This window comes from Cydia strobilella, chromosome 14 (assembly GCF_947568885.1).
Source record: "Cydia strobilella chromosome 14, ilCydStro3.1, whole genome shotgun sequence".
Classification (NCBI taxonomy): Eukaryota; Metazoa; Arthropoda; class Insecta; order Lepidoptera; family Tortricidae; genus Cydia; species Cydia strobilella.
Window position 1 is genome coordinate 14,238,437 of NC_086054.1, and position 14,181 is coordinate 14,252,617.

General features: G+C 36.6%; 1 protein-coding gene across 2 annotated transcripts in view; it reads left to right on the plus strand.

Annotated features, from left to right (window-relative positions):
- The window catches only part of LOC134747247 (uncharacterized), a 143,392-nt gene that overhangs the window by 36,153 nt on the left and 93,058 nt on the right, over positions 1-14,181 (plus strand). For both annotated transcript variants that reach the window (XM_063681853.1, XM_063681851.1), the window contains exon 8: positions 1,892-4,532. In XM_063681853.1, coding sequence (XP_063537923.1) covers positions 1,892-4,532 — 2,641 coding nt within the window. The remainder of the gene's footprint in view (positions 1-1,891; positions 4,533-14,181) is intronic.

Sequence of the window (14,181 nt, forward strand, 5' to 3'; positions counted from 1 at the left end):
GTCAATGCAACCTCATTAAAATCTTCCGTGCCTTTGATTTTGTCTCGCAAACGGTCAGGTGAGAGCCCCCAAGACTTGCCGACATCTTTTCAAAGCGCCTCGCTACCGCTGGGATGAGCACAAATAAATAGCACAAAAAGTGCACGAAAAGAAATTTAATTCGAGGCAGTATTTTGCATTAATAGGTATAGATGTGCCATTATGAGATCGTATGTTTTACACTTTGGCGGCGCTTGTCTTTACACAAATTCTGTAACATTATTATGATAATATTCAGTGATTTTAAAGATATGCACTAAATTCATTTAAACTTTTACAGGATTAGGGTTCTTACAAAGCTTGGCACTAACCCCGATGCTTCTACTAACAAATCTTTTAAAAAACGAGTCTTTAACACTTCATCTTCATTAAAATGTAGTGTGCCACCATTTAAACGTGCATCAACCAAAATAATTAAAATCACTGCTGAAGTTTGTTCTCCTAAAAAGGAAGCAAACGTACCAGATAGTCCTGGAATACAGCCTGACTATGTTAATTACGAAGACATGCTGCCAGAAGAAACTGAAGTGATACAAAATGTACCTGCTAATGACGAAATATATGGAAATATACCAAGCGTTAACTCAACTATGGACAAAGAAGCAGACTACAATATTCCTGATTCGCAGAATAGCTTGAAAAAGAAAGCAAAGCCACCTCCTAAACCACTTAACCAGTTCCATAAACAAACGCTTAGTATTAATGAATTGACGTTGAAGATAGATGAAGTTCAGTTAAGAAATTCTAACAAGCAAGAACATAAAGACGTAACATCACAAGTTGACGGTAATATTAAATCTATTGATGACGATTACGTTATTTATGGAAATTTGCCGGACGATGAAAAAGTTAGGCGAAATGGCGACGCTGACTCAAATGCGGAAAGTACTTATGTCTTGATGGCTGACAAGAAGCATTTAAACAGGCTGTCTGTACCAAATTACGTGGACATGGCGGGTAATAATGGCGTTACTGCAGATATGAACAGTGAATATATTAGTATGTACCAAAACGGAGTAAAGAAACGATTGTCCCTGTCCGACTCGAAACAATACGTAATTATGAAAGGTAATCAGAACTCCAATCAAGAAGTTGTGGATTTAGACAGCGATTACATTCCCATGGGCCCAGAGTCAGACAAAGTAAAAAGAAGACTGTCCCTCATAGAAATAAAAAACCCCGATGGACATTGTTTAGGTGTTCATACGAGAGGAGAAAAGGGTTGCATTTATAACCCAGATGATTATGAGTATCAATACGTCTTAAAGCCCAGGGTCAGCAAAGGAGATGTGTCACCTTTTTTAAAAATGAAATCGAAAGTTGGTGATATGCCCTGCTATTGTCATGAGGAAGTGGCAAAAAATAAAGGAAAGGAAATATATTACAGTTGTGAGATGTATGTCATCGTTGATAAAAATAAGATTTACACTTCCTTTCTGTACGTTATGCAAATAATCAAGCTCCTGACATTTCTACAAGGTTACATTTAACAAAGGAGGAAAGACAATTTGAACCATTTAATAACACTTCAGGTACATCGACATCTAGTGACGATAATACACAAACGCTTCCACAAGTAAAACGATTTTCTTCGGTCTTTAAGAAAAAAATCGAACAAGCAAAGCAATTTGTGACTGATTGGTAATTTTGTCATCAACAATCTCACGTCGAATCATAAACTTCTTCATTTTCGGCGATTTCAATTTTCATAACATAATCTATATTAATGTCAGGATGCGTTTGGTGGTGGCATACTATCTAACACATGCTTAAAATATAATATCATTTATATTTTAGAATGTAAGTAGTAATGTATTTTTACTTTTATTTTTTGCTTTATATGTGTTTACAGGAAAGCCCCAGAGACCCCGAAAAATACTAACTTTAACCTAAGCTTGTCTCAATCTTCATCTTCTTTAACAAAGAATCCTCAAAGTTTTGTCAAAAAGCTTGCTTCGAAATGCTTGGGGCTTAAAGCAAAGTTTAATTCGGCTCCTAACATTTCTAACAGTTTAGCGTTGGATTCGGATGTTTCTGCTAAATCGCCAAACCCTGATCATAAAAGCAACACAAACACATTGTTAATTGGAAATAGTAATTTTTTCAATAAGATACTTTCCAAAAAAGAAGAATCTGGTGAAATTAATTGTAATGACGAATTTGACACTATTTCATTGGATAGACTAGGCTCTTTAAATAGGGATTCATCGGTTAACAGAAGCAATCGTAGTTGTCCTGGGTTCAAGACTTCTTTACCGAATATTTCTGAAAACGCTGAACTCAGTGATTCAGAGTCTGTAGTAATTACAGAAATCGACTGTGATAATTCAAGACGGCCTAAAGAAGCCATTAATTTACACACAAAACTTACAATATTCGAGCCTAGGAATCATCTCAGTATGGATAATGAGGTTGAAACAAACAACGATTCCGTTGATCTGGTTAATGAATGTTACGAACAATGTAAATTCGCAGATAGTGAAACAGAAAAGGAAAAAGAAAGCAATAACAATTTACCTAAACCATTGCCACGAGCCAATGTGGCGGTACATTCTAGTGAAGACGACCTCATTTACGAAAATGTTACTACACTTAATAAGCGCGGTCCACCTAGACCGGCTGTAAGAAACAACGTGCCATCTAATATGCTATTAGATGAAATACAACGTAAAGCGTTGTATGAAAATATATCAGTTTTAAACGAAAAAATACAAGACGAATCCCTGTCTAATATTAACGTTATTCCGCAAGAAAAACCAATAGAAAGCAAAATGGAGAAGCTACCTATAAGTAGATTTTCTACTCTGTCATCTTCATCTGATTCTATGGAAGACGAATCTAATCTTGAAGATATTCTGCTTTCTCAAAAATCTAAATCGTTTCGACGGATTGAAAAAATTGCATCATATACAGGTAAAAGTGAAATCAGTAGGACCCAATCTAATGCGTCTGATTTCTCTCAATTTACTGAAGCCAGTGCCATCGAAAATGTAGATTGTAGCGAAGAAATATATGCAACAATGAGTGGGACGTTACCACATAAATCAAAAATAGACTCAGAAAAGAAGAAGAAAGTCCTGTTTAGACATAAAACATTCACAAATATTGAAGTAGATAGAAACTCTGTAAATCAAAATTCGCCAATGCCTTTCGATCATAATGACTTTAATTTTATGAAAGAAACTTTAGCTAATTATCATATAAGAGGCACTGGTCATTGCATTCATAAAGCGCCTACTGTTGAAGAATTTATTTATATCTTCAATAGAGAGACTCTTTACACAGACACTCCTCCATTCACTTTGGTGCCTAATGATAAAAGGGAAAGCTATTTTGAAACGGCTATCTGCTTTTGTAGACCAAAAGTTCAAAAGTATCACAAAAGTGCTGAAGATTTATTACAGCTACCGTTTGATTTACCTAAAGAAAATAAAGTCACTATCGATATTGACGCTCTACGGGCTAGGAATGAAATAGTTTCTACGTCATTTCGTTGTTTTTGTGATTCCGGAGAATGCACTTTTCACATTAAAAGACGTGAGTCGATAAACGATCTGATTGTAAAATTTTCAGCGGTAAAGAAAAGTATATCGACACCCGATATCACGCTAGATACTTCTTTTTCGGCAGTAAATAGAAGCAGTTCTATGAGAAATCCATCAGCTAAGTCCAACACAGAAAATCATTACGCAGTAACAAGTATAGAAGACATCGTGTTAAGAAATAAAAAAATAGAAACCTGCAATCCTGAAAGTCCCGTCTATACGGTTATGTCGCAACCTTCTACAATTTCGTCTTCTGTCGGACAATATTCTATTAAAGACATAGCTGATGTCATTTCAATTAACAGTCATTCTGAATCTTCTGACGCTTCCCCTGTATGTGCTTTAAATTCTGCTCATTTACCGCTGCGCAAATCGACATCATCGGAATACTCGGACCGTTGGACATTAGCGTCATCCAATTCAAATACGACTGTCCAATCTGATACATCGTTCAAAACATGCTTTGAAGATCCTGAAGAGGATTCTGACGATGGTACATTGCATTCCGACGATGACTCATCAGACGCCGAAACCATTAAATCTGATGTTAGTACAAGTAAAAGACCGTGGGTTCACAGTGATTCTTTCAATTTTGGTCAGAGCGGCCCTAAGATCCAAAATTACGCTATTTTGGAAGAGGATTCAAACTCCGACGACTCATTGAAGTTTGAATCGTCTAAGATCGAGAGCGGTATTAGCGTAGGAGGGTCTGAAAGTAGTTCGTCGGGGTGCGATGAGGACAGTGGTATTCCGGGGGTGGACGGTGCGTCTGGTGTGGCTTCGCTTGAGCGGGACGCGGGATCCGTGGGTGTTCGCAGCGGGTCGGGGCGGCGGCGCTGGGACGAGGCGGAGGGCACGAGCGAAGGCGACGCGCTGAGCATCTCCAGTGCGGCGTCTAGCTGCGCGCCGCACCATCTGGCGCATCATCACGACTACAGCAAAGTTTCGGTAAGTACTTACTTGTGCAAATGTACACTCAAAATAAAAGATAAGGTCAATGTGGAGAAGACCAAAACTAAAACTAGACCGTCTATTAGTTAAGACCGTCTACAACTTTTTCGTCGCTTCCCACTCTTACATTAGTACTTTGTACGCTTACTTCATATACTCCATGTAACGGTCTTTCAAACCAAAAATTGTATATGCTGGTCATTTCCACATTCACCTTTTCTCTCTTATTGCGGCTTGGAATCCAAGAACTGATAATATCGGTATAATATTATTGTCATAATATAGGTCTAGTGAGCTCAACACAAAAATAAAGGTATTCAAAGCCCCAATAACATATAATATGTATTTATCGTTATAACTTGCATTGTTCCACTTTTTGAGTCTAAGGTTACATTGAGTATTGTTCCCGCGGCCACGCTCGTGGGAAGCATTTTTTAATTAGTGACAACAGCCCATTACAATTAACAGTCGCAAGGCACTGTTAAACACGAAAGGGACACTTCCTGATGAAAGGCGTTACAAATGTTACAGTGGGATTGGCCGGTTTAAGTATTTTACAAATAGCGCTAGCATAGATTTTGCCTGTCAGTCCCACGGATAGTGTATTTTTTTTTGTGATACATCAGATATAATGTTTATTAGAGGCATCTGATCCTCATAATCGTTTAAAATCTTCCTACAACACTTACAAGTAGATTTCATTAAATAATAAAATACAGCTTATTTTAACACCCTTAGCACTTTTTTATCATGAAAATATGTTAATATTGCGTTTATGACCCCATTATTTGGTCTAACACAAATTCATTACGGTATTTCCTTCCGTGTCACTCGTCGCCGCGCCTTACCTCACGCTATTCGTGAATTTTACTAATTTAATCATGTTGACACGTCATTTGATTCACTTCATAATTTGTTTTAGGCCAAATGTATATTATATTAGTTTTATTTGATAGGACATTGATTTAGAAATAAGAAAAATATTTGCAGTAGGTAATGTAACTACACTAACATAATTATGCTAATTTTGCACCAAATTCTGATACTAGCCAGTAATTAACACTTAGATATAGTCTGCATCTTTTTAGATAATATTTACGCCAAAGACGGTAATCTGTTAAACAAAAGCCATTGTTTATTTTGTGCGAGCGGTCGGCCATCGTGTGCCATTGTGTCTCAGCGCGTGCTACGGCGCGTGCCATTGTCAGACACAATGGCCGACCGCTCGCACAAAATAAACAATGGCTTTTGTTTAACAGATTACCGTCTTAGGCGTAAAAATCCTTTGAGAAGATGCAGACTATATCAGATGTGTTTTTGAAAGTCACAATTCGATAAAAACGAAAAAAAAAACAAATAAAGAAAGTATACCTAAGAATTTGGCCTAATGCATCGTCGCAGTTTTAGGACATCCCATAATTGTGTACATTTGTTTCACCAATATTTGTAGCTTTTGGACACAGAAAACAAATCAAAATCTAAATTTGTATACAATCAATCAATTAACACAATTAAGCTACAAAACTTCGTTTGCTTAATGCTTTTTAATTTGAATTTATAAACTTAAAATCCATAAACAAATAAAACTAGAATAGTCGAAACTATTTCATATTAATAAAAGCGGTAAGTAATTTCATTTCTAAAACAAAACCATGAAATAATCGTGAGTCGTCATGTTGCTTAAAAACCTTAAAATGTACACGTGGCTTTTCAGAGCACATTTGGCAATTTGTTTAATTCAGATTCTCTTTTTAAAGTATTGTTGCTGTGTTCGTGAGGAGAAGGAATATTTCGAAATATGTAGGTATCGTATTTGTTTATTGATCCAACAGTTATAAAGAAAAACAAAAATCTTCTCTTCAGTACTCAATACATGTTTTGCTTAGTCACATAAGTAATATGAGTACTACCTCCAAGAATTTCGAATTTATTGTGGAACTACAAAACATGTATGTGGAAGTCGTTAGAAAAAAATACGACTCATCAGCAAAAAACATTACGAGTCAAAGCAGAAAAAATTACTTGCTTAATTATACAATAACTTTTTACATTAACGCCAAATTTTTCCTTCAGTAAATCAACGTGTTTGCAATCTGTCAGTTCACATACAATACCGGTTTGCAAGACAAGAGAAAAATGCAGAAAACCTAATTGTTTCGAATAAAATCAATGGCCGACGATTTTAATTGTTGTCAATTTACAATGACACCGGCTTTTTAGACTACAAGAGATTAGATCCGCGATATCAAGTCATATTTTCCAAGGATCACAAAAAAATGCTGGCAAACTGGCTCAGATAAGACGAAAATATCTCAAACAATGATAATAGATGATCCTGATGATCTCTAATTAACACCGTGTTATCCACATGCGCGGCAGTGGCAAGAAGTAACAAATTAGGTGGCAGTAGCGTCTTAGCGCGCGCCTCGCGCTTGCGTCCCGCGATCTAACGCTCGATCCGATAACGAAATCGCGATTTTAGATCGCGCGATATGCTATTTGTGTTGATCGATTATTTTTGAATAGTTGAAATACCGATTTAGGAACCGTGTTTTTGTTGTGTTTGTTATTGTTAAGATCGGTGTCATTGTGCGTGCGTGCGGTGTAATTCGGGAATGTGTTTTGGTGATCGATTGTTAGACGTGATGTGGTTTTGTTTTGATAGTGTTCGTGTGTTAGTGACTTGAGAATGGCTATTTACGTAGTTTAAGTAAGTTGGACTTAAACTTTGTAGTTTTTGCAGGATGGCCCAATAAACGTTTACAAACACATTCATAGGAATATATTTTTAATTACACGGTTTTTACAAAATGTCATTAAGTTTTAAACTACTTACTTATAATCATTTCATATAGTTCTCATATCGTTCACATAAACGTAAAGATTTGTTAAAATTTTCAACAATATACCGCAGTCAACAAATGTATTTTTGGGCATTTTTGTAAAAAGATTAACCTACCAGTGTGGGCATTTATTTCATTATATTACTATTGTGCCTATAAGGGCCACTTACACGTTCCAGGGTTAGCCAACTAACTCTGAGTTAACCGTATAATCCGAAGTTGTACAGCCCGTTAAACTAAATCCTGCGTAAGCGGTTAACCCCGAGTTAGTTGTGGCTAACCCTGGTTCGTGCAAGTGGCCCTAAATCTTATAGTTTAAATAACTCCTGGCAGTTTTCTCTCCCTAATTCTAGATAAAATTCATAGGTGATAAAATTGTTACGATGTGACTATCAGTCACTTGGTCATTTTTTATTAAATTTCCAACCTGACTTATTTAAATAACCTGGGTTATATTATTTACAGTATCAACAAAATATATCACAAATCTATTCAAACCAAACTAAACAACACTAAATTAGTATAAACCAACCGTATCCGCTTTCATTTCGCCTACGTAGTTAAAAGTTTTTCCCTTCCCGTTTGTAATTAGCCATATATTCGCGTTTGTTATAGGTACTATACGGGACCGAAGTGGGTCAAGGGTCCCATCACCCAATTTCATTTCGTAATTTTATATCGCGCTCGCGTTACACATATATCTTATGGTGCAAAGACTAAACTATGGGTAGAAGGTACAGTCGAAGGCAAAAATATCAATCTAGACAAATGGCTCAAAAATATGTGAACACGACTTTATTGTCTAAGGTGTAAGAGCTTACACATATTTTTGAAACTTTGGGAATGTATATGACGGGGTAGGATTGAGACTTGGACTGAGTGGGCGTTCATTTTCTTCAGGATCCTGCATTATGGGTAGCCTCAAGCAATAATGAAAACACCAGAAATAACTTGATCACTTTTACTGAATGATTGATTGGTTTACAATAATCGACAAAGGAATAATACACAGGTAAACCGAACAGACACGTCCGCTCGCTACGAGCTCTCACAATCGAATGCCCGAAGCGCCCCAACGGCCATGTCCAAGTTGACAAACCGGTCATGTCATACTTGCGTTCGGCGGCCGGAAACCGGATGCGATACTCCGACATATATATATTTATACCCTTGACTGTACAACTAAAGGATTGGACTGTTGGTTGACAGTAATCGGCCATTTATTGTTTTCATAGGTTTAAAAAGTGGTTCATTCGAATAATAATCAGCTACGAATAATTATTAAGCTTTGAAGGACAACTTGTAACTTACAATTCTTAGATAATTTTAATAATCTCACCTTCACTTTTGTCTGGGACAGAACGACATCTTTTAGAAGCATAATGTATAAGTGTTTAAATAGAAGTAATCGTAGAGTACTCTCATGAAAAGTATGTCCTTATGTTTTGTCGTATGTAGGTTCCACGTTATCCAAATATCCATTCAAATATAGTGTTAGTAATATTGTTTTTGTATTCACAACCTTTAAACATTTTGTGAAAATCGTCGCATTTCCTCCAACTTGAAATATTTTTTTTAGCAATCTACATAATCTATGCTGATGCACACGGAATGTGTAGCGATCAAGATTATTATAGTAAACTAATGAAAAACGATACAATTACATGCGATAAGGAATTACAATTAGCATGTAATAAATTGTGATCGGACACGAACTGTATTAACCACATTGGAAAATAATTTATCTTATTTAATGGTGACCGAAGAGCTGGCGGCTTTCTCGCACAACGTATAAGCATTGCGATAAAACGAGGAAATGCCGCCAGCATCCTTGGTACAATGACTCAAGGGCCTATTTTAGATTTAAGCTAGTTATTAATTTCGTTTAGTAGTACCACTATATTATGTAAATAAGTGCTTTATAATAAATATTAATATAATGGTATATTTCCACGCTTTCGAAGTTACCCGAATGCATGTTATTGTGGGAAACCAACGTTACAATACGTAGAAAGTTGGTAAGGGAAAGCCTGGGAAGAAAATAAAGAAAATATTTGTATTCGACGGCAATGTTACATTATTTCTTTGATTTTATTGCTAGTTGCTTCAGTTAAAATCATTTCCTAACGCGTTACCATGGTTGCGTCTCGCAAGCTCTCGAAAAAAATTATCATTTGGTTCGTCTAATCATTTCGCGCTACAAGTTTGAATTAATCGTTGTCTTACTCGTAATCCATGGTATGTTCCTATTTGCAAGAAAGGGATAAAACATAAATGAACTAATAAAGACACACACAGACACAGAATATAACTAAAGTCTTTGAATAGTTTTATGAATACGGGGGTATGCTCACAAGAACAATCTGTTGAAACTGAAAATAAATTGTCAGCAAGCCAATTAGCCTCGTGCATGAAGTTTGTATTTGAACGAAATATTTTTTATTCGGATGTTTGTTACCGTTATATCATGTTACAAATGCATTTCCGTTATTAAAGCCTGACCAGAAATTTAAGATCATTGTCAAGAGGGCGCTGTTCATTCTCATGTATAGGGTGACAGTTAAGTATAGTATGAAAAAATTAGTTCCAGTGAAATTCCGCAACATGGCGCGTGATCATATATTCCTGGTCAGCCTTTAAATTATCATTTAATAGCTTAAAATAAAAAATACGAAAATTTGCCCGCGAAAAGCTACTGAGCGAAACGTCACGTGACGTCACGCGTTCGACAGATTAGTTCAAATACTTATGTCATTAGTACATCGATGTATTGTAGATCGATGCATTAGTAGCAAAACGTCAGTTGAACCGTGCAACGTGTGACGTCATTTGAGCGTTTCAACCGCTCAAAATTTTTCAGCATTTTTTTTTTTAATTATGTGAAGGTTTACAATAGCTATTTATGCAACAAGTGCGGAAAGTGTATGATTTCCGGCGAGTGGAATTTTATTCACGAGCTAGCAAATTTGCATTGTGCGAGTAAATAAAAAAACATGTCATGGCAAATAAGTTTAATTATTAAAAGGAGTGTTTTAAATCGACACGAGTTGCGAATTGCCTATTCGCACGTGTATCGTACAATGTTTTACAGTACATATGGCCCTTTAAACTTCCGATATATGCACGAAAAGTGCTCTTTTCCGCAATAGTGCGAGAAAGTAGCACCATATGTACTGTAAAAAAAAATTGAAAACAAAAAGCACTAGTGCGGAAAAGTATTACTTTCCGCATGATATGGCTCCGTAGGAAACGCACTTTTCGAGCACATGCATTGTAAAAGTATTTTTATTTTTTCCGGTGTTCAAACGATATACATTATGATAAAATAAAAAAAACATGCATGGAGCACAGGGCAACATTAACAACATTTTTCACAATTATTTCCCGTTCTCTCTATCTTCTTATTCTTTGACATCGCTAAACGTCCAGAATCCACGGAAATAGCATCAGATGAACTGACGTTTGGCCATCAGCCAATTTACAAATACTTTCTCGTTTTGCAAGAATGAACAACGAGCCACTGTGCGCTTTTATTACTACACCCATAAGGGCTATTTTTAATCGGCAAATAACTTGGTGCCTAGCCAAGGTAACAATCGTTTGCGCTACGATAACAAAACGCTTTGTGTCTCTATCACTCTTCCATATTAGTACGACAGAGACAGTTGCGTTTCGGTCGCTGCAGAGCGTAAACGATTGGCATGTTTGCATTTAAACTGTTGTGAGACATACTAACATTAAATAATTTCACGGTTTAGACTCGCTTGTTTTAGTCACTCGCGCGACATGTTTCGGAGAGCCTAGGTCTCCTTTCACCTTTTAAAACAAGTGAGCCTAAACCGTGAAATTATTTAATGATTGGCATGTTGGCTACGCGCCCTGGTTGAAATGGAGTTTTGCCAAAAATTTCTTTCAACGGGTTGACTAAATGGACGGATTGTTTGGTTCCATTTCTTAATGAGTTGAGATAATGAATGGGTTGTGTTTTACAATTGTTTTTACTAGGATTTTCCTCGAAATGATACATTTCAAAAGGCCATTCAAAAACTTTTTAGGGTTCCTTACACAAAGGGTAAAAAAACGGGACCCTATTACGCTATTACTAAGACTCCGCTGTCCGTCTGTCTGTCTGTCACCAGGCTGTATTTCATGAACCGTGATAGCTAGACAGTTGAAATTTTCACAGATGATGTATTTCTGTTGCCGCTACAACAAAGCCGCTAAAAAGTACGGAACCCTCGGTGGGCGAGTCCGACTCGCACTTGTCCGGTTTTTTTTTAAGGTTTTGTAACTCGAATGCGCTTTCCTTTTTGATGTCGACAACTAGACACTGCATGTGGCAAAAAATATGATAAGGTGTATAGGCCATAGGGGTAACTTAGAAAACGGGGTAATTTTGAAAATAAAAATTACATAATATCTACTAAACCAGAAGCATTCTCTGCTATAGCAACAATAAGCAAGATGCCTTGGTAAGGGCTGCATTAGCATAAGTGCTGCCAAAGTATGAAGTGCACCTGGTTTAGAAGATATAACTGATTTTCGAAATCTTCCCGTTTTCGTTATGCACCTAATAAGATTAGAGAAACAAAAACAAATTGGTCTGAAATTGATAGTAGATAAATAGGTAGGTTAGGAAATCTAGCTCGAAATGTTGAACCATAGGTATAAGTATCAATTAAAAATTCATTAGTTGACCAATGCAGTCAATTAAATAAAGTCAACTGCACTCCGTTCTTTCGCAATTCGCATAAATCAAACTGACAGACCTACATATTTAATCTTTCAAAACAACAATTAGCCGATATCCGTTTACTGTAATTACAAGCGTTTTACACATCACACTATTATTAGGTTACTTCGTTACGTTGCAACACCACACACACATGTTTTGAAGCACATGTTAACTTATAACTACGGAAAACTCTTCTTTAACGCTTCTTTTAACCCAAAATTTAACTTTACACGCATGACATAAGGTAGTTTTTGGTATGCCACGTTGGATAAAAACGAGCTTGCGTAAGTTGCTGTGGGTGTTTGTCTGAAATTTTCCTGAAATATGTTGGGCAGTGGGACGCAATTGTTTACATTCTCAAATTTTGACATCTTTCAACATCTTACTTAATATAGGGAGAGTCGGAGCCCACTTCAGTAATTTATTCAACTTCAGTATTCAGGGCTTTTTGACAGTGATGCGTTTAATATCGAGTGTATAGTTAGAGTTTTTCAATTATCCGAATCGTAGGAAGAGCTCTGAAGTAACATTCGGACAACTTAAAATTTACAAATATACCTATTACCTTAAAATCTTACAACGCACTACGTTGTAACAAATATCTTAGAGACTCCGAATCTATTCTATTTGCCTACAAGCTTTGATTTAACTTGCCCTGTTAGTATGTATGTATGTTAATTTGTTAGTGTGGGTCAAATCTTGGAAGTGGAAGGTAACTTTGACTAATATCCCGATTTCCGATTGAGCTGAAATTTAGCATACATATGTAAATCGGATGACAATGCAGTATTATGATGACATGGAGCTAATCTGATTATGGTGACAGGAGGTGGCCATGGGAACTCTGTGATAACTAATAAAACAACGCAAACTAATTGTGTTTGGGGTTATTAGAATTGTCTCGATAACTATTAGTTTGCCTTTGGAAAGAAAAGTAGCGATAAAAGCTTGTACCAAAAATGAAATTTTTGCTAAAAACTTATTTATATTACTACTATGTAGAAAATTAAATTAGCTATAGGATTAAATTATTGTAGTGACGCTTTTTTATTTATTTATTTATTTATTTTTCGGAGAACCAACAGCTATCAATTATACAATAGTTATATAAGTAGATAACAAAAAGCCAATTATAGGTTCCCACCAATAGCAACAAGTTAACACATAATTGGTGGTTAACACTAAAATTTTACAACGTAATACTACAATTACAAGTATTGCATTCAAATTCTCGTAACATTACATTTGTTTGAACACTGTTACTCTTTGCGGTATATGCACGTCGGTAAACAAACTCAGTGACTCAACGTAAGTCACTTTAGCCTCATTGAACGCGTATACCAATCATTTTAAAACCTCCCGCTTATCGTAATAAATCCGATTCACCATGCTTAATTAGCCTAAACGATTTTAATGGTTACTTAGCGCCACGTAAATTAAAAAGTTATATGTGCTTTAACTACTCTACTCGAAGAGCGCTGGTGGCCTAGCGGTAAGAGAAGAGCGCTGGTGGCCTAGCGGTAAGAGCGTGCGACTTGCAATCCGGAGGTCGCGGGTTCAAACCCCGGCTCGTACCAATGAATTTTTCGGAACTTATGTACGAAATATCATTTGATATTTACCAGTCGCTTTTCGGTGAAGGAAAACATCGTGAGGAAACCGGACTAATCCCGACAAGGCCTAGTTTCCCCTCTGGGTTGGACGGTCAGATGGCAGTCGTAAAAACTAGTGCCTACGCCAATTCTTGGGATTAGTTGCCAAGCGGACCCCAGGCTCCCATGGAGCCGTGGCAAAATGCCGGGACAACGCGAGGAAGATGATGATGTGCTTTAACTACTCTATAAGCTTCTACATAGATAAGATAAGATGAAGATCGTTTATTTTCAGCTAAAGGTTAGGTACAGACATTCCAGAGGTCTCCGCACTAGGCACTAGGTACATGTATATACGATCACTTTTTTCAACCAGCCTTCCGTTAACATTAAACCTAGATTATTAGCATTCCTTGCTTTCATTTGTTCGCCATTACCTCCAACGCTGAACATTCTCATGCCATTCCAAACTTTCA